This window comes from Vulpes vulpes, chromosome 8 (assembly GCF_048418805.1).
Source record: "Vulpes vulpes isolate BD-2025 chromosome 8, VulVul3, whole genome shotgun sequence".
NCBI classification, from domain to species: Eukaryota; Metazoa; Chordata; class Mammalia; order Carnivora; family Canidae; genus Vulpes; species Vulpes vulpes.
This window is the reverse complement of record NC_132787.1, coordinates 75,121,643-75,143,840: the sequence shown is the minus strand read 5'-3', so window position 1 is coordinate 75,143,840 and position 22,198 is coordinate 75,121,643. Positions and strand designations below refer to the sequence as shown.

Below are 22,198 nucleotides of genomic sequence, written 5' to 3'. Positions count from 1 at the left end.
GCCACTGTTGCAGTCAGATTGATTGAATCATACAGAGCAAGGGTAGGTTGTTAGAAGCTGCAACCTTGAGTAAGAGCAAAAGAATAGCAGTATACGGCAATTTGAAAATGGTTTTCTGATGTCTGGGTTTAAAGATACTGGAAAAGATTTTGTAATATGTTGTACTCCTCAGTATACTATTTAGGGAGATGTTAATAGGTAGGACCTAAAAAAAGTTCAGGCCCAAATAAATTTGTGAAACCCAGCACATGCCACTCAAAGGGATTTTCAGTTGACATTAATGTATAAAGGCTTCTTGCAAGTTAGGTGTAAAAAAGCCTATTTTACTTTGTTCAATCCAGTGTTTTCAGATTTTACTTGATCCTGAGCTGCCCCCTCACCCCCACAATCTATTTTTTTAAAGATTTTATTTATTTATTCATGAGAGACAGAGAGAGAGAGGCAGAGACACAGGCAGAGGGATAAGCAGGCTCCACACAGGGAGCCCGGGTCTCCAGGATCACGCCCTGGGCGAAGGCAGGCGCTAAACTGCTGAACCACCCAGGGATTCCCCCGCACCAGTCTATTAATATTCATTGAACCACTCACTGTTCCATGGAATGGGAGCTTGGAAACAAGCTTAGAATTTCTGAGTGATTGTAACCTGCCTGTCCATCTTCTTAGACTTCTGTAGAATGTGCTGCTTTCCCTAACCAAATTAATATGCATGCTTTCTGAAAGTAAAGTTTCTCCTATATCCAGTAGTTACACACTATATTTGGGAAAAAAAATTAGCTTCCAAAAAAATGTGGCTTTGAACAATTTACTGTCTCTAAGCCTCAGTTTGCTTAATTTGTGAAATGAAAGTATGGTATTAAAATAACTCTCAGGAGCCCTACAAGCACTAACACGTTTACAGATCTGGATTGCAACTGAAAGATTCTTTATCATGTTATAGAAAATCAGAATAAATTATTTCTTTTGCATTCATCAGATTTAGAATATTTTTCCTTTTGTTTATTAAGATTAAAATGTTATCAACTGTGTCAATTTATTGGCTGTCAAGAGAGATTTCTTGTTTTGATTCCAGAAACAACCAGAAGAGTGCCAGAGCCCAAGCAAGTAGCTTATGTTCAGGAGTCATCTGGGGGAGACCTATCCAGGGTATAGTGAACATGCTAGACTGGCCACCACAGATCAGTTTCCATCCTTTCCAGGGGAGTGTGAGATCTTCCAAAAGCCAGATAAATTCACAGATACCTGCATGTACATGAACTGTCTTGAAAATTCAAGGGTGGTTATAGAACAAGCAAATAGAACAAATTCTTGATAAATTTGAAGGATTTATTTATTCTGTTTGCCATAAAATCTCCTTGTTTTTTTTTTGTCTTTATAATAGCTGTTACATTTTCTATAAATACATATTATTTTTGCTGGCAAATCTTTTCATTTCCTCTTCCTTATATATTTAAAAAATATTTTATGCTCTTGTTCCTAATGTCAGTATAATGTATCTTCTAGAGTAAATACATTTTAATATAACCAAGTAGATAGTTTATATTCCCTCTCTCCATCTTTCCTTTCTCTTCCTCTTTCTTTTTTTCCTCCTCCTTTCTTGAATTGTGTTTTCTTAGAGATAGTATGATACAATGCAAACAATTCTGTGTATCCTGACTGCTAACTCATCGTATGACCCTTGGCAAGACATTAATTTCTCTAATCTTCACTTTTCACATTTGTCCAGTGAGGGTGATGAACTAAATGACTTCTGTGGTTCTTCCAGCTCTTACAAGAGATCTTAAGGGTAGAGGACATTCATGTTGCTTCTGTAGGCTCATACATAAAAGATCAGATCTTCTAAGCACTGTATTTTTCCTAAAATTTTATTTTTAAAGTTGCTTTAGATTTTCTAGATTATCTTGATTATAATTAGGTTATTCATGGTATGGTTACTGATATACTTTCTACTCATTTAAACTAAGCTAAGCTAAAAAACAAAACAGAAAAACCTCTATCTTCTATTAAAACCATGAGGCACATCATTAGAAAGTAATGTAGTGAGTTGATGAAATATAGGTACAACTTGGTGTATTTTTCAGGGTAGTTTGGAGGTTTTTTTTGGTGATTACCTAATATTTTACTTTCTAATTTCAGTTATATTCTTCAAGTTGGCTTATTGATTTTGTATAATGCATTCTCTTTGGTTTCCTATTTTATTATAGCCACCATTCTTTGTACAGAAGGCATAATGTGAGCTGGTCATTTATATCTACTTTTCTAAATAGGCCTGGAAATAGAAAATGTTTGTGAGTCAAATTTATGTAAATATAAGACATTTTAAATGATCCTATCAGAGTAGTATAAGCGTTTCATTGTGTTTTCCTGGGGCAATTTGGGTATACTTATATTTTTAAAAAGAACCTATAGGATTATCTGTTTTCTTGTTATTTTTGTACGTTTTTTTCCCAAAATTCTTAGAGTAAAACATATATTTCAAACTCTACCACTGAGGATCAGACTTTAAGTCTAGCCATCTTTGCCTCAAGTCTTTGCTGTGAGGCAGCTTCCTATTTTCAGTACATTGTGTTTTTTTCTACATCTCCTAGCAAATTGAGAGAAAGGGAAACAAATCAAATTAGAAGAATAAGGAGTGGGCAGTCTGGGTGGCTCAGTGGTTTAGTGCCACCTTCAGCCCAGGGTGTGATCCTGGGGACCGGGGATCGAGTCCTGCGTTGGGCTCCCTGCATGGAGCCTGCTTCTCCCTCTGCCTTGTCTCTGCCTCTCTCTCTCTCTCTCTCTGTGTCTGTCATGAGTAAATAAATAAAGTCTTTTTTTTTTTTTAAAGAAGAGTAAAGAGCTTTTGAACTCCTACTATATACAAAGCATGGTACATACCAGGTGTTTTGAAAAACAGTACTGTTTTATAGAGCTCATGAATTTAAGTCCTTGCATGGCTAAGCATCATATTCTTGTTACTCAGTCTTATACTCATAGCAAAAGTCAAATAGGGATTGAAGGAGAAAGTAAGGGAAACAGGTAGGGCTGTGAGATTTTCTACCATATACTTCTTTTTGTTATTTTTTAAAAGTTAAAGGAAATACATCCTCCCTCTTTTTTTTTTTCCTAAAGGAAGTACAGAGTAACCACACATGCAATGTGTCTAATTTTTTAGAGATCCATCTAGAGCCATATACTCCTAGATGTGTGGGTATATTCTTCTAGTCTTTTTATCTTTGTTATTATAAAATTCAGCTCAGTTTTCCAGTTAGTAAAGTATTGTGAACATTTTCTTATGTCCTTAAATTGTCTATCTCATCAGTTTGTAATGATTACATAATAATCTACCACTGATCTGCATCACAGTGTATTTGACTGGTCTCCTTATTTGGAATGTGTAGAGTATTTCTTTTTTTTTTTTTAAGATTTTTTTTATTTATTCATGAGAAACACACACACACACACACAGAGAGAGAGAGAGAGAGAGAGAGAGAAGCAGGCTCCATGCAAGGAACCTGATGAGGGACTCGATACCGGGTCTCCAGGATCAGGCGGCACTAAACCGCTGAGCCACCCGGGCTGCCCTGTGTAGAGTATTTCTATGTGTCTGTCTGTCTGTTGTTTTATCATGTAAGTAATTCTGTGATAGTTATTTTTGTGAACAAATGTATTATGCCTCCCTGATAATTTCTTCAGAATACTCCTGAAAAGTACAAATTTTGTGTCAAACAATATGGATATTATAAATCTTCTATAACATTGCTATCAACAATACACAAGAATGCACATTTAACATACCTTTGCCAACAGAGTATTATTAATTTTCAAGCTTTTCATAATTTTATTTTTAAAACGTAGTTGTATATCTTCATTAAAATAGAAACAGGGTTCTTTGCAACCATTAGTAGCAATAAGCAGTGTATTAGAAGCATACCCCAGCATCTGAATGCCTACTCTTGACCACTTTACATAGTAATTTGTATTGTTTTCCCAATGCATTTGACTATCCATTTTAGTACCTATTTAATATTTCAAATGTTGTATTCAAATGAACTTTTTCTTCCTTACAGTATAGTAAACCAGGGAAAAAATGGAAGGTTATGACTCAGGAATTCATTAATCAGCACACAGTGGAACACAAAGGAAAACAAATCTGTAAATACTTTTTGGAAGGAAGATGTATTAAGGTAAATTTTTATGGGTATCATAAATCATTTTAATTTCTGAAATAATCTTTAAAATGTAAAGTCTTTTTGGGGGGTGGTTAGTTTTTTTCATTTCTTATATAGTTGTAATAATAAAGCTGGTTTTTCAAAGTGATCTATGGAAAAAACTGCACATCAGAGCTCATTTAATTATATTCTGGGACAGTAATATAATTTGTTGATATCAGATTTTATTTAACAAACACATAATACTGACTGTGTAGCAAGTACTGTTCAAAGTAGATAACTAATATTAAGTGTTTAAATCTTTATAGCAACCTAAGAAGTAGTAACTGTTATAAACCCATTTTAAACATGGCCAAACCAAGAGGTTAAATAAGTGCCCACAGTAGCTCAGCTAGAAATGGTGAGTGCTGGTAGAACCCAGACAGTCACCTCTGAGGTCATGCTTAACTATGTTGCCTCTACACATAGCCACATCCACTGTCTTGGGCAAGAATTCCAGGGATTGTTTGAATGTTTATTAGATCATTATTTTTATTTGTAGACTGAAGATATGGCCATAGTTCTCCATGAAACACCAAAGAGAAAATTTAATTGTTTTTTTTCTCTCTTTCTTCTTTCTTTTTTGTGACAGGGAGATCAGTGTAAATTTGATCATGATGCAGAGTTGGAGAAGAGAAAAGAGATCTGCAAATTTTATTTACAAGGATATTGTACCAAAGGAGAGAACTGCATTTATATGCATAATATCCTTTGTTAAAAATATGTTAACAGGAGATCCCTGGGTGGCTTAGCGGTTTAGCGCCTGCTTTTGGCCCAGGGCGTGATCCTGGAGTCCCAGGATCGAGTCCCACGTCGGGCTCCCAGCATGGAGCCTGCTTCTCCCGCCTTCTGGTTCTCTGCCTCTCTCTCTCTCTCTCTATGTCTATCACAAATAAGTAAATCTTAAAAAAAAATACATAGCCTTAAAAAATATGTTAACGAAAATATTGAAGTTATAAAACATTACTGAGGTTTTAAAAAATCCTAAGTGCAACCTAGAAAATCTACTTTGGTTTTAAATTAAAATAGCATGTTACATAAACCAAGTATAGTTAGCCATTGTGCTTCAAAAGGGCAAACTGAGTTTTATTCTTTACGGAAATAAAATAAACTTTCCTTTGGAAAACAAAATCTATGAAATAAAGGTAGTTTATATTTAATATACTCAGCTTATAAAGTATTTCAAGCAACTGTCTTCCTGAAAATATAGTTGGCAAAATATTTATTCTGTGACTTGTTTTACTTATGAACATAAGTAATAAATTATCATTGTTGAAAATTATTTTTTTTTAATTTTTATTTATTTATGATAGGAACACAGTGAGAGAGAGAGGCAGAGACACAGGCAGAGGGAGAAGCAGGCTCCATGCACCGGGAGCCTGATGTGGGATTCGATCCCGGATCTCCAGGATCGCGCCCTGGGCCAAAGGCAGGCGCCAAACCGCTGCGCCACCCAGGGATCCCTATTGTTGAAAATTATAAAACCAGTCTCATCAAACCTTACCACCCAGTGACAAGCATAGTATATTCTTCCCTACTTTTCTTTTCTTTTTTTTTAAGATCTTATTTATTTATTATGAGCCACACAAAGAGAGCCACACAGAGAGAAACAGAGATACAGGCAGAGGGAGAAGCAGGCTCCCCACGGGAAGCCCGATGTGGGACTCCATCCCAGGACCCCAGGATCACTACCTGAGCCAAAGGCAGACGCTCAACCACTGAGCTACCCAGGCGTCCTTCTTCCCTACTTTACTCTCTGGGAATCTATACATTTAAGTTATAACTCCTGTCTCTACCCAAATTGATTTTTCATTATATATAATTTTGTGTCTATATCTATATATAAAATCATGCATCTTTCCATGTTAACTGCCCCCCCCCCCATTATGTTGGTGGTTACTCAGTACCATTTATGACTAATGGAGCCTTTCCTCACGGATTTGAAATTCCATATTCATCATAGATGAAGTGTTTTTTTTTTTTTTTTTTCAAATTTTATTTATTTATGATAGGCACACAGTGAGAGAGAGAGAGAGAGGCAGAGACACAGGCAGAGGGAGAAGCAGGCTCCATGCACCGGGAGCCTGATATGGGATTCGATCCCGGGTCTCCAGGATCGTGCCCCGGGCCAAAGGCAGGTGCTAAACCGCTGCGCCACCCAGGGATCCCAGATGAAGTGTTTTTATGTATGTTTTTGTTTTGGACTTTCTTTTGGGCCCCATGGATCTATTTGCCTTTATGTCTGTGTTGCTTTACTGTGATTATTTCTGCCTTGCCAACACTGATATTTCATAGATCCTCATGTTTATCTCTTCCACCTAAATTTTAAAGTAGTCTTGTCCAGTTCTAACAATAATGTAAAAAGAGTAAGTGAAAAATCCTTTTTTATCATAGATCTAAATATAAAAAATGAAACCATACAAATCAGAGGATTGCATGAATGGATTCCTTCATAATTCAGAAGAACAGAAAACCTTCCCAAGTCTAACTTAAAAAATCCAGAAGCAGGGCACCTGGATGATTCAGTGGTTGAGTATTTGCCTTTGGCTCAGGTCGTGGTCCCGGGATCCTGGGACTGAGTCTCGCATTGGGTTCCCTGTGGAGAGCCTGCTTCTCCCTCTGCCTATATCTGTGCCTCTTTCTCTGTGTCTCTCAAGAATAAATAAGTGAAATATTTTTTTAAAAATCTAGAAACAATAAAGGAAAAGATGGGAAACTTGCATGAGAAAAATACGACATATGTAAAGTTAAAGATAAGTAATAGAAAAAAAAGATAAGTAATGGGAAAAATTATTTGCAACTTTTATCACTTACAGAGAGGTAACAGCTTTAATGTATAAATTTCTAAATATTGAGAAGAAAAATGGACAAGATGCAGATAATTCACAGGAAGAGAAATGCAATTGTTCCCAAAAACATATAAAAAGATGCTTAATCCTGTTCATAATAAGAATAATGCAATATAATGTATGTCGAGGTATCATTTGCAGCTATCAGATTTGCAAAAATGAAAACAAAAAGTGACAGCAAGGTTTGTTAGCAAGGCTGTGAAAAAATAAGGTAACACTCAGATAACACTCAGCATGTTGTGGGAATGCAAAATTGTTCACCCTTATAAATGGGAGCTTGGCAGTGTCTGCAAAATTCCACATGAATTTACCCTTTGACTCAGCAGTCCTACCATTTTGCAAATTCTGATTGGATCCAGGCAGTGATTATTGATGGCTACTCAACTCGTTATCGGACATGTTGGCGAGCAACTTTATGATCAATAGATTGGGCTGACAACATCAGAGCCAATTGCTTAGTCTTAATATCACTAAAAAATCGGGATGCCTGAGTGGCTCAGCGGTTGAGCATCGGTCTTTGGCTCAGGGTGTGATCCTGCGGTTCCAGGATCAAGTCCCGCATCAGGCTCTCTGTGAGGAGAGGAGCCTGCTTCTCCCTCTGTCTATGTCTCTGCCTCTCTCTGTCTCTCATGAATAAATAAATAAGATCTTTTAAAAAATATATCACTAAAAAACCCCACTATACACTAAATGATTCCTAATATGTTGCAATAAGGAGTATTTTTTAAAGATTTTATTTATTTATTCACAAGAGACACAGAAAGGCAGAGATATAAGTAGAGGGAGAAGAAGCAGGCTTCGTGCAGGGAGTCTGATGCGGGACTCAATCCTGGGACTCCAGGATCACGCCCTGAGCCAAAGGCAGATGCTCGACCACTGAGCCACCCAGCCATCCCAGTAGGGAGTATTTGAACACCATTTATGTATGACAAATATTAAAATTAACAAATCATATAAAAATCACAGACTTCTAGATATCAATAAAGGAAATGTGGGAGATATATTAACTGGATCGAATTTGTAGATCATGTTTGGATCCTCATGTGAATAAACCAATTATAAAGATACATTTTGGGGGCAGCCCGGGTGGCTCAGTGGTTTGGTGCCACCTTCAGCCCAGGGCCTGATCCTGGAGTCCCAGGATCAAGTCCCACATTGGTCAGGCTCCCTGCATGGAGCCTGCTTCTCCCTCTGCCTGTGTCTCTGCCTCTCTGTCTGTGTCTCTCATGAATAAATAAATAAATAAAATCTTTTTTTAAAAATACATTTTTTGGAAATAATCTGGAAAATTTGCATATTGGTGGGGTATTAGGTGAAGTTAATGCATTAATTTTTCCAGGTTGATGGTAAGGTAGTGATTAAGAGAAATACTCCTTATTTGTTTGAAATAAATTTAGAAATATTTTCAGATGAAATGTACTTGGAATATGGCACGTTTTACATACTCCAGTGTTTGGGGAAAGAGTTGTGAAGAGAGTATAAGAGTGAGAGAGATCTCACAGAATTCCAAATGATGAAAATTGTTGAACCTACATGGCAAACAGGAGGGAGCTCATTTTTTTATTCTCTCTACTTTGGAATATGTTTGATAATTTTCAAATAGACTTTTTTTTTTAATACTAAGTGATCTCACTCTTCAGGGATAACCATGCTAACAATATGGTGTAAAGTCTTTAAGATTTTTTTCCATGCATAAGATATGTTATGTGTGGCTGAATATATATATGTATATATTTTTACACATAATTTTCTACAAAAATGTAATCTAGCTATAGTTGTGAAGGTTGTAGTTTTTAAAGATGTATTTATTTATTTGAGAGAGCATGCACGCAAGTAGGGGATGGGGCAGAAGAAGAGAGAGAAAAATATTTAAGCAGACCCCCTGCTGCTTAAATTGTACACTGTGCCGTTTGTTCCCGTTTAGTATGTTTGATATGGGCAAGTAATTCTTTCTTTATCAAAATGTTATATAATAAGTTTGTCTTATTCAAGAAAAATAAATCTTTTTTTAAAGATTTGGCCTTTTAGGGGATCCGTGGGTGGCTCAGCGGTTTAACACCTGCCTTCAGCCCAGGGCGTAATCCTGGAGTCCTGGGATCGAGTTCTGCATCGGGCTCCCTGTGTGGAGCCTGCTTCTCCCTCTGCCTATGTCTCTGCCTCTCTCTCTCTCTGTGTCTCTCATGAATAAAATAGTAAAAAAAAAAGATTTGGCCTTTCAGAAACCAAATACCTTATTGAACTAAAAGCTTTCAGCCTATTATGATTTCCTCATAGTCCTGCCATCTGTAAATAATAATAATTCTTATCATATTTGTACTAATTAATTTTCATTGTATTGGCTACACTTCTAAAACAATGTTAAGTAATAGTGATTATGATAGACATAATACATGTTTTAATGATAGCACCCTTTTGCTTTGGCTTGTGACTGTAGTTTTTTTTTTTCTTTTTATGATTTTATTTTTAAATAATCTCTACATCCAACGTGGAGCTCGAAAATAGAACCTTGAGATCAGGAGTCCCATACTCCATGGACTGAGCCAACCAGGTGCCCCTTGTGACTATAGTTTTAAGATAGATTTTTGTTTTAAATCAAGTTAAGTAACTGTTCTTTATTTTAGTAAGAGTTTTTTATTTTATTTTGTTTTAATCAAAGAAGGATTTTTGAATTTTATCAGTTGCCTTTTACATCTGCTATGGTCATACAATTTTTCTCTCATGGTCTTGTCAATGTACTGATTACAGTGATAAATTTCCTAAAGCCTCTCAGGAATTCCCTGAACATAAACCACCTAAAAACGGCATATTTTTCAATAAACTCCTGCATTTAATACTTTCTTGAGAAGTTTAAAGTGTGTTTCCAAAATCATGAGGTAGATTAGCTTATAGTTTCCATGTTGGGATATTTGACTTTAACATGACGTATTGAGCCCTTTTGTTTCCTTCATAGATATAAGCTCTTGCTACAATTTTTTTTAAGATTTTATTTATTTATTCATGAGAGACACAGAGAGAGAGAGAGAGAGAGAGCCAGAGACAGAAGCAGGGTCCATGCAGGGAGTCCAACGCGGGACTTGGGGCTGAAGGCGGCACTAAACCTCTGAGCCACCTGGGCTGCCCCTCTTGTTGCAAAATTTATTTGCTTTGTATACAGTTTTTATTGTGGAAAATAACAGGACTTACATAATTAAGATACTATAGTATTTGCTATAACAATTATAAATATTTTTTCTTTAAAATGTTTTCTAGAGGGGATCCCTGGGTGGCTCAGCAGTTTGGCGCCTGCCTTCGGCCCAGGGCATGATCCTGGAGTCCTGGGATCGAGTCCCACATCAGGCTTCCTACATGAAGCCTGCTTCTCCTCTGTCTGTGTCTCTGCCTCTCTCTCTCTCTCTCTCTCTCTCTCTCTCTGTGTGTCTCTCATGAATAAATAAATAAAATCTTAAAAAAAATAAAAAATAAAATGTTTTCTAGTTTTATATAGTAAGATTAAATTTTTGAATGTTTTGCTGCATAATTAAAATATTTAATCTTAAAAATGAAATTATCTAATCTGACATGATTGTAAAAAATTCAGTACAGGAGCACCTGGGTGGCTCAGTCAGTTAAGCACTGCCTTTGGCTCAGACCATGATCCCAGAGTCCCAGATTTGAACTCCGCATCAGGCTTCTTGTTTCTTCCTCACCCTCTGCTGTTACCCCCACTAGTGCTCTCTGTCAAATAAATAAAATAAAAATCTTAAAAAATATGTTCAGTACAATATATAGTAATACAGTCTTACTGACTCAGCACAGTTATGTTTTGGAGTTTAAAAATACTAGAATTTTATTTCATTTCGTCTGTTCCTTAATATTTTTATTTACATGAATTTCCATGTAAGTTCTATCATAGTGGAGCAAAATGTTACCAAGGAGACAACTGTAAATTTTCACATGATGATCTGACTAAAGAAACAAAGAAACTTTTGGACAAAGTGAGTAATATTTTTGTACATCAATTATTTGTTAGGTCCCACTGCAGATTCATATGACTTGAATCATGTTTTACAAATCATATTTCATAAAAACATGAAATCTCTTGAGAAATCAAGGATTTGTTGTTTTATGTTTTAGTCTGTGAATGTAGCATGTTAGAAAAGCAGAAATATTGGAATAGGAATTAATCTTTTATTCTTATCCTTGTTCTGCCATTAAAAAGCTAATGTACTTTGAGAAATATCTTTACCACTTTGAACCTCATTCTCTGTCAAAAATGAGTTAGCTCTCTCTGATCCATTTTAACTTTAAAATGATACTTTTCTAATAACAAAACTAGTTTATTGAAGTCTTCACAGTTTTTAAATGTAAGGAAGAAAGCTTGTTTTGGAATAGTAATCTTTGTTGATTATTTTTAGGTGTTGAACACTGAAGAAGAAGCCATAAATGAAGATGAACGAGAATTAGAAGAACTTAGAAAACGGGGCATAACTCCTCTTCCCAAACCACCTCCAGGAGTTGGTCTTCTGCCAACCCCACCAGAGCATTTTCCCTTTTCTGATCCTGAAGACGATTTTCAGACAGATCTCTCTGATGATTTTAAGAAAATCCCATCTCTTTTTGAAATAGTTGTAAAACCTACTGTGGATTTAGCACATAAGATTGGGAAGAAGTAAGTTAAAAATTTCAAAGATAGCATCATTTTTTCCCCTAAAAGTTCTTATTAATTCTTATTAAGAAACTAACTTGTATTCCATATTAATCACATAATTAAACTTAGGTAGAGATAGCAGATACCTGGCATTTACCCCGATTGCGCTTCCTGCTTCCTTTGTCTCTGCCCTCTGCTCCTTGCCATCAGTGCTTTTCTCTATGGAATCCTTAACAGCTTCAGAAACCTCTTCCACGTAATAATCCTGAAGGACACTGCTAGGGGATGGAGTTGGTATTTCTCCCAAATTGTTTGTTATGAAGCTACATTGGCATTGATAACATCTTCAGATAGTGGCATTAGCATGTCTCCAGAATATTTGGTTCTTTTAGAGAAATATTTTCTTGGGCTATTAGAGGAAAGCCTTTGGATAAGCTGGATCCAGATTTGCATTTTCGAACTAACCATTCTAGTCCTGCTGCCCATACCCCAGGGTCTGTGCACCTGGGCCTTAATTCCCACTGTCAATTATTTTAACCCTGAACACTCAGGGAAGTAATGAGATCCCAGCAAGTTAGGAACAGCAGATCTACAGGAAACGTCACAGTTAATGTGAACCATTAAAATTATTTCTGTTAAGGTCAAGAAGACAGGCATGTCCCCTGTTTGGCTAATACTGTAGATCAGACCCTAGCCAATGTAAAAAGAGAAAGATATAATGATTAGAAATGGAGAGGCAGCTTATTATTTGGGCAGATAGCCTCAGTAAACCCAAAGGAATCAACTGACAAAACTATTAGAAATAGTAATTAAATTAGTAAGATGTCCAGAAAGAACAACAATCAAAACCTAAAGTTCTTTTTATATGCCAGCAGTACTCAATTAGAAATTGAAAAGTTGTATGTTTATATAGTATAATTCTAATGTTGTTATATTAAAGGTCTGTGTATACCTAGAAAAAGTCTAGGAGAGAACTAATCAAAAAATTTATTTTTGGGTGGTGGGATTAGAAGTGATTCTTACTTATCTTTGTACTTTTCTGTATTTTTCAAAATATCTGTAAGCTTTAGAATAGCTGATAGTGTCAATTGAGACTAGGCTAAAATGAAGGCAAGATGCATATATTGGTGTTTTCATTTAGAGATAATGTAGAAAAAATTGCTTTTTAAAAACACATTCTAATACAGAAAACACAACCAATACATATTTAAAAATAGATAATTCTTGTTTGCCTCTTTTCTTTGAACTAAGAAATATTATTCTTTCTGCCTATAGGCCACCAGCATTTTATAACAGTGCCTCACCACCAGGACCACAATTTCAGGAAAGCAGCCCACATCCTCAACATATCTATAGTTCTGGATCAAGTCCAGGTCCTGGACCTAATATGTCTCAGGGACACAATAGTCCTGTGATGCACCCAGGCTCTCCCGGACATCATCCATGTGTAGCAGTGCCACACAGCCCACCTTTGCCGCCTGCTCCACCTGGAATTTTAGGTCCTCACGGTCAAACTGGAGCACTTGTTCAACCAGATACACCTTTGACACCACCAAGTATGAGTGGTACTTACCATTGCTTTCCAGAACACATGATGAAAGTAGCTAGAGAGAATCACTGTTCTCCAGGTTCATCGTACCTGCAAAGTACTGGTGAAATGCAGCTCAGCACCAATTACGAATCCCTACAAAACCCAGCTGAATTTTATGATAATTACTATTCACAGCATGCTGTACATAATTTTCAGCCTCCCAATAACTCTGCTGGTAAGTGTACCTTTTCAGATAACTCATTTTTAATTTAAAATCTTTGGAGTTCTCTATTTTTCATGAAAAACATAATGTATGTTTTTAATAAAGCTAAGTAAAATATAATGAAATTGAAACCATAAAGTATATTTTACATTTAACTAGCATTTGTTATACCAGAACTTTAGATAGCTTTAAAAAAATATTTACAGTCAGGGGTGCCTGGGTGTCTCAGTTGGTTAAGCATCTGAGTTTCAGCTCAGTTCCTGATCTCGGGGTCATAAGATGGAGCCCTGCATCCAGCTCTACACCCAACATGGAGTCTGCTTGTCCTTCTCTCTCCCCCTCTGGCTACCTCCCACCATGCTCGCTCGCTCTCTTTCTAAAATAAATAAAATCTTTAAAAAAATGTTTACAATCACATAATAACTTGGTAACCAAATGTAGTAATTATTAGAGCTTCTATTTCTTATAACTGACCATAGTACTCTCTAGTGGAGTTCTGTGCTAAATCAGTGTCTGTCTTTCTGTGTATAGATGGGATGTGGCATGTTGACTTTGCCCAGCATCAGCCTCCCATTGTTCAAGACTCCCCTAACTGTGGGAGTGGATCTAACGGTAGCACCAACATGACAGGCCATGGCCCCCTGCCTGCACCAGGTCTCCCCCCAGCAGTGCATCGAGCTCTTTTTGTCAGACTTACTCAGAAGTACCAAGAGGAAGATGAACCAAGCAGCACCCAGCCTCACAGGGCACCAAGCAAGGAAGAAGGTATGTCAGGTGTTACGGTAGCATTTTACTTTGGATTATACAATTCCTGAAATTGTCTTGAATAGGTTAAAATCTGAAAAATGAGTTCCTCTGAACTACCTATTCTATTTCTAATATACCTTGTAGCTCCTGCTTCAAATTGATTGTGGTTTCCAGTGCTATTAATGCTTTAGTAATTAATTGCAGAGAGTTTGACCAGAAGCAGTGAGTAGATCTGAAGCTACAGTGTGAGGCCTGGTTGAAGCCCTTCTGGAAGAAAGAAATAGATTAGGAACTGGATATCTTCCATTTCAGGAATTTTTACTTCTACCCCAAGATTAAAATGATTCAGTTATTAGAGAAGTTTTTATGGGCATTGGCTGTACACTTAAGGTTCTACTATATATTATGCAGGAATATTATTTTTAATATAAAAGATGTAGAATACCAAGTTTACCTTAGTGTTTTTGATATTGATAAGTATACAGCAGTTAGTTAATTCAGTTAAGGAAAGAAAGCTTAATGCATCCAGTTCTTCTGATGAATTATGAAATTGATATGTTTGCCCACTCTTTTATATATATATATTTTTTCTTTTTACTAAGTAAATTGCATGGCCAATGTGGGACTTGAACCCACAACCCTGAGACTAAGAGTCTCATGCTCCACCAACTAAGCCAGCCAGGTGTGTGTTTGCCTACTTCTTAAGCATAAAATTTGCAAATATGTAAAACCAGATAACATTAGGTAGCTACAAGCTATTATATAAATATTATGTTACCTTTTCAAAGAAGGTAGCACTAACTCTTCATTTATTTAACATCACAGGGAAATGAGGGATTCCTAATAAGTTAATTTCCTGTATAATTTATATTTGCTCCTTAAAGAGCTTAATTTTAAGAAAAGAACTATTTTAATGATAATCTTTTTATAAAATCTTACAAAGATTTCCATTTTCATAAACAAGAAAATTATAATTTTTCTGGATACAAAATTTTATACTAAAGAAATATAATTGGTAATGTTTTGTGAATGTTTTTTCTTTGTATCCAGAAAAAATCTTGAACAGCTGGGTTTAAAAAAATTTTTTTAATTCAATTAATTAACATACGGTATATTATTAGTTTCAGAGGTAGAGTTTAGTGATTCATCAGTTGTATATAATACTCCAGTGCTCATTACAACACACGCCCTCCTTAATGCCTCTCACCCAGTTACCCCATCCCCCACCTCCCTCCCCTCCAGTGACTCTCAGTTTGTTTCCTATGATTAAGAGTCTCTAATATTTGTCTCCCTCTCTGATTTCATCTTGTTTTATTTTTCCGTCCCTTCCCCTAAACTCCTCTGTTTTGTTTCTTAAATTCCACATATGAGTGAAATTATTTAATTGTCTTTCTCTGACTGACTTGTTTCACTTAGCATAATAGCCTCTAGTTCTATCCATGTCATTGCAAATAGTGAGATTTCATTCTTTTTGGCGGCTGAGTAATAGTCTATTACACACACACACACACCACATCTTCTTTATTCATTCACTTGTTGATAAACATCTGGGCTCTTTCCATATTTCACTATTGTGGACCTTGCTGCTATAAACATTGGGGTGGAGGTGCCCCTTCAGATCACTACATTTTTATCTTTGGGGTAGATACCTAGTAGTGAACACCTAGGGGTTTTGTGTGTTTGTGTTCATTTTTATAAATTTTAGTGCCCTTTTAAGTTGTATCTGTCCTTTGATAAAAAGCTGTTAACTGTCATTTCTTACCTAATATCTCTTTTCCATTGGCCTAGCTCTACTGGTTTGCATTCCTTCTGTTCTATATTCATTCTCATTCCAAGAAGGATTTAAGATTGCTTATGAAATATATTGATAATGAAAGTTAAAATAGCATTTTCCTTATATGGGTCAGATTTGAATCATCTTACCTATTTGGATCATGTAACAAATTCTTTGAGGAGTGAAATTGCTATGCAGAAATATTTAAAATAATGGCAACAGGTAAAAGTGAATCAGTAGTTCAGCTTTGGTCTTCTTGAGGTCAGAGAGAGAAGGAATAGAGATCTAGTGTCTAGAAGTAGTTTTTTCTGACACTGAAATAGGAGTGAAACATTTTTCCATTGTGTTGGGGTGCCTTGCTGGCTGAGTCAGTGGAGCATGAGATTCCTGATCTTGGGGTTGTGAATTCAAGCCCTATGTTGGGTGGAGAGATTACTTAAAAATAAAACCTTTAAAAATAAAACTTTTTTCCATTGTGATATATAACCTATATGATTATAAACCACAATTCCGCCCTAAATACCAATGCCTGTATTCTCACTCTGTTCAAACTTAAATATGTAACACCAAAGTTCCGTGTAGTAGAAAATTGTTAGCAGTGAGATAAGGTAAAATGAAAATATGTACGATATCCAAGATATTCTAAGATATTTATGTATATGCTGTATGTGTGTACATGTGTGTTACCAATTCAGAATTGATGTGTGTATGTTTTAATGGAAAGGAAGAAGACTACCTCCTGTATCATCATTTTGTAATCCCTTCTTTCCTACTATAGAGAACGCCTCTGGTAGCTAAGCTTCTTAGCAGAGTGTCTAACATACTAGGGTTAAAAAGACTTTAGGATAAGGCCCAAAGTGTTCCCATAGAGTTAAGGCATATAAGTTTCAGGATATTAGTTTTGTTATTTTTACTTTTAAACATTTAAGTAGATAATATATTCACATATGTCAAACATCTAAAAATATAATAAGCTATAAATGAAAAATCTCTATGTCATCCTTCATTTGCTCAGTTGCCATTGCTTCCTTAACCAGTACTATTAGTGTTTTTGTTTTCTTTCAAGATTTTTGAAAAATAGTTCACCCTTGTTATCGTGATAAATCCAGAGCTACGAAGCTTAAGTATTACTTGAATTAGAGAGGCCCAAAACATTTTAGTATTCTTTTTTAAGAGTACTTTTTCTTCTTCTCCAGCTCTGTCATAGCACACACACTCTGAGTTCCCTTTTGGCCAGTCCATATGAGCAGTCCTGACTTCTCCCTGACTGGAAGGAGTAACACATATTCTAACATCACACCTCTTTCTTTTAGAGTATGATGACTAAATTGATCGTTGTGATTACAGACCTAATTTTGTTCCAGGGTTGAAACTCTGGCATTTCTATGATGCATTTTCTTGAAGTTATATTACACTTATTCCAGAAATAGTATGTGTTTTAAAAAATTATCTTAATTAAGGTCAAATATAAATGCTTCATTCTTTACAATAAGTTTTTGTCTGCATTTAGATGATACTGTTAACTGGTATTCCAGTAGTGAAGAGGAAGAAGGAAGCAGTGTGAAGTCAATACTGAAAACATTACAGAAACAAACAGAAACTTTAAGGAGTCAGCAACAGCCTTCCACAGAACTCAGCACTCCTACCGATCCAAGACTTGCTAAAGAGAAAAGCAAGGGAAACCAAGTTGTTGACCCTAGACTTAGGACTATCCCAAGGCAAGACATGAGAAAATCTTCTGAGTCTACCCCATTGGATCTCAGACTTGCATGGGATCCCAGGAGACTAAGAGGGAATGGAAGCAGTCATGTAGGATCTTCTGTTGGTGGAACAAAGTTTGATTCACATCAAGCAAATGCTGGCCCTGTCAAACACAAAAGAGGAGATGACGATGATGAAGATACAGAAAGAGAATTGAGAGAGAAAGCTTTCTTAATACCTTTGGATTCTTCCCCTGGCATAATGCTCCAGGATCCAAGGTCACAGCTAAGGCAGTTCAGTCACATTAAGATGGATATTATCCTAACCAAACCCAACTTTGCAAAACACATCGTGTGGGCTCCAGAAGACTTACTTCCAATCCCTTTACCTAAACCTGACCCAGTATCTTCAATCAATTTACCTCTGCCCCCTCTTATAGCTGACCAGAGGCTCAATAGGTTATGGAATACAAAAAGTGATCTTCATCAAAACACAGTGCCCGTTGATTCGAAATCAGCAGCCAAAGCCAAAGTGAATACAACAAACAGAGAAGGCTACCTAGAACAATTTGGAGACTTACATAGTTCAGGAAGTAAATTAGGAGATCCTAGGCTGCAAAAAAATTTTGATCCCAGACTTCATAGACTGCACAGTACAGAGTCTCACCCAGCGGTTATGAAGGACTCACATACATTAAAGGGCACCCCTCATTTAGCCAGGTCAAACCCTGCTTCATCACAGCCCACAGGGGCCGTGACTAGCAGTTCTGGGCCAGGGGCTTTGCCTCCATATGCCCCTAAACTTTCCTCTTCAGCTGGCCTTCCCCTGGGAACTCCAAGTTCAGTTCTTAGTGGCATTAGTTTGTATGACCCTAGGGAGCATGGTTCATCATCTACATCAGAGCTAGCAACAGAAAATGCAGAGAACCAGAAAAAAAGTGGTTTAAAAAGTAGTGACAAAAATGACCCTTCTCCTGGAGAAGCAGTCCTGCCACAGAAAACCAGTGCAAATGTGGAAGCCACTGTGGATGGGCCGGCTGACCCACAGGCAGATATTCTCAGGAGTTCTGGTGTGGTTCAGGTCCCAGCAGTGCACAGTCTTCCTATTCAGGCATTAACAGGCTTAATTAGACCCCAGTACAGCGATCCAAGGCAGTCCCGGCAGCCAGGACAGATGAGCCCCACCCCAGAAAGTGATCCCAATAGAGAACCAGATGACAAATCTCTGAAGGAGGTTTTTAAAACTTTTGATCCAACTGCTTCACCATTTTGTTAGCTATTGTGTAATTAAGCAATTCTTTTCACTCTGTGACTATTGCAGTCCTCTGCTGTTTTGTAACTGGTTTACCTCTATAGTTTATTTATTTTTAAATTATAAATACTTTTCAGCTGCTAGTATCAGAACCACATGAAGTTATATCCTCTAAAGCCTGTGGTATTTTATATAATATTTTTATAACTTTAAGAGACTGTAGTAACTGACATAGAAACCTATATATCATGTTAGCTTCGGTAAAAGTACTTTTATCATAAATAAACCATCATGAACTCAACACCCTGCCCAAATATATGCCATTTGTCTTTCATAATCAATGTTTAGATAAATGATTACCACTTTTATATGGTTGTTAGTTTCAAGCAATATTATGTACATTACTTTTGAGCAACAGTATTTTGACTAGGATCTTCTCTATTTGTCAACACAGAACTGATTAATATGTAATGCTAACTGCTAACTAAAATGTAAATGAAGTAAAGAAAACATTTTAAAAATCACAATTAGCAGAGCAGTTTGTGTTTAAGGGCATCACTTTTATTAGTATTGGCAATATTATTTGTGTAAATGAAGCATTTGAATGTCACATCTTTTAAAAGTATTTTATTCTATACTGTATCATAGAAGTTGGAGATATATAGATTGTTTTTGCTAAAGTGAAAAACTCCTCAAGTTCTCTAACATAATTTTTTAAATTTAATTTTTCATATTAAATAGTTATGAGTTCTTGCTGTGTCACATTGTGATGTTTATGTGTTTCAATGTGTTTTTTGTCTTTAGCAGCATAATTTATATTACTTTTTCAAATGATGTAGCTGCAATAATTGTATTCATCATGACTTTGGTAATTTTTAACAAAATTTTAAAAGATCCAGTGACAGTCTGTAGTGATTATTGCATTGATGATGTTTTAATGTCCAGGTTCTATATTTTTTTCTTAAATAGCAAGAAAACACAGAGATGGTATAATCAACTGTATATGGCTACCAATAAAGAATCTCTTTCAGATCTCTCCTGACTGGCATTCTGTAACAAAGGAGACTGCCTGGTTTTTTAAGTATTTATTTAATGTCCTCAGAGTTTGGAAATCTCCTAAATTGATTAGAAATTGTATTTTTATGAAAAATAATTTGTATTAATTTTTGTGTCTTTTGTGCAGTATATAAATAATGGCAGCCCTGTTTGTTTTATACATATATTATTTATAATGGAAACTAAGTATTACACTGATACTTATAACTTGAACTGGATCTGTGTGGCCATGTTTGCTGGTAACAACTCCATAACTAACTTGAGACAGAGCATTTCACTATAAAAAATAATGAAAGTGGAGGAAATCGGTCCTTGGATGAAAACAGTTACCCTGGAAAAGTGATTTTAAAAATATATGGCAAAATATTTCTGTGGGAACCTAACACTTAGCTAATATTATGGTTTAATATTAATGCATATTTTTTCTTATTCTTTTTTTTTCTTTGATTCCTTTTTTTTTTTTTTAACTTTGATTCCATGCTTAAATGGGGTTGCAGCTAAGTGAACAGCAACTCTGCTGACCCAGGAAGTTCATTGTGCTCTAAGTGGAAGGACAGTTATTCAAGGGGATGTGAATTTTTATTGTTTATACTTTGGTTACATTGTTGCCTAAAATGGCTCTGGATTACATTTTTGGGTTAAAAATGCACTTTAAAGCCACTATAGAAAGTATTTTCTGATTTACTGTACCCATGAACTTTTATACTTAATTGAAAAGTCAATAAATGATTAAAACTGACAGAAAAAAGTGTGTGTGTGTGGGTATACACACATACACTTATATACGTACATATTACTAATAATTATTAGGAAAAATCAGTAAAACTGCTGAATTTTAGTAATTAAATTAAAATTTTTAGAAAATCTTTAATTCCCTCTTGTATTTTATAATTAAATTAAGTAATGATGTTCATATTTTAAATATCACATGAAAAAGATAATTTGGCCTGTTAAAGATCCAAATAGAATCCAAATCTTAACAGAAGATCCTTCTTACTTTAATTAAAAAGTAAGGTTTAAAAATCAGTAATTCAAAGTATAAGGTATTTTTGCTCAATGTTCTTGAGTCCCTATTATGTCAGCCAGTGTCCTAGAGGCTATTTTATAAGATAGTGTGGACATAGTTGCAAATTTAACAATATATTTTATATGAAAATGTTTTACTTATGTTTAAAATAATGATTTTAATTTGTGGTCTTTTTTAATCGAGATAACTTTAGCTTAGGAGATAGTCTACTGTGTCCTATTTAGATTATTTTAAACTCTTTTTTTCCTTTTTCTCAACAACATTTAATAAGTAGTCACTTTCCCTGATGAAGAAGTTCCTCTTTAAGGTGAATCGGTGTTTGTTAGAATCCATGTAAGTCGATTTACACTTAGCACACTGAAAAGTACTTTATGTCTCTACTCTTACAAGCCAGGCATTTACAGGTAATGGAAATAACTTGTATCCTAAAAGTCTGGATGAGACTCATTGATTGAGATGTAACTTAACTATTCATACTGATTTGTGACAGAGGGTTTATACCTGTTTATTGTGATGTTGAGGAGAATGGGATCTATCAAGGTGTTGAATTGGAATACCCAGATGACCATAATTTTGTTTGGGCAACTACTTCCCCACAACTTCAGGTTTAGTTTTTGCTCCAAACTCCTGTCTCTGGATCTTTCCCAGTTAGGGCCTCATTCTGAACCTGTAAGTAAACCAAATATTGGAATGATTTCAAATTCTGCTTCAGCAATTACATCTGCTTCTGTAGGCACCCTCTGTGTTTACCCAGCCACATGTGCCAGACCCCAAAATTAGGTTGCAACTGAAACAGCCTAATTATAGGATGGTGTTTGCTTAGGTTTCTGTTTGTCTTCTAACTTGCTATAAGGACTAGTTTTCCTTGCTAGTCCTACTTCTTTTAAGAGTGGAAGAATAGTTGATTAGTAAAGAAATCCTATATAAGCATACATATAAGCCAGTTTGCTGAATTAATTAGAAGAGAGAGGAGAACTTAGGAGGGCCGGAGGCTTAAAGACAATTTATATTTTTGTTCTGAATTGATGTACAGGTGTTTTTTCTCCATGTCCAGTTCCTTATCTGTGAAATGGTTATAATTTTGACTGTTCACAGATTTGATGTAAGGAGTGAATAAATTATTAAAGTATTTTTAAATGCAAAATTGGTTTATAACTTTTACGGACACAATCATTACACTTCCACTAGGCTGGATTAGGCTGTACAAATTCTAAAATAACATGGT

At 35.7% G+C, this 22,198-nt stretch overlaps 1 protein-coding gene across 3 annotated transcripts in view; it reads left to right on the top strand.

The window, feature by feature from the left end:
• Window positions 1-19,920, top strand: part of ZC3H6 (zinc finger CCCH-type containing 6) — a 67,884-nt gene extending 47,964 nt beyond the window's left edge. For all 3 annotated transcript variants that reach the window (XM_025994363.2, XM_025994365.2, XM_025994364.2), the window contains exons 6-12: window positions 4,047-4,163; window positions 4,780-4,891; window positions 10,901-11,010; window positions 11,431-11,684; window positions 12,939-13,429; window positions 13,949-14,182; window positions 17,449-19,920. In XM_025994363.2, coding sequence (XP_025850148.1) covers window positions 4,047-4,163; window positions 4,780-4,891; window positions 10,901-11,010; window positions 11,431-11,684; window positions 12,939-13,429; window positions 13,949-14,182; window positions 17,449-18,914 — 2,784 coding nt within the window. In that variant the 3' untranslated portion in view covers window positions 18,915-19,920. The remainder of the gene's footprint in view (window positions 1-4,046; window positions 4,164-4,779; window positions 4,892-10,900; window positions 11,011-11,430; window positions 11,685-12,938; window positions 13,430-13,948; window positions 14,183-17,448) is intronic.
• The last annotated feature ends 2,278 nt before the right edge of the window (window positions 19,921-22,198 follow it).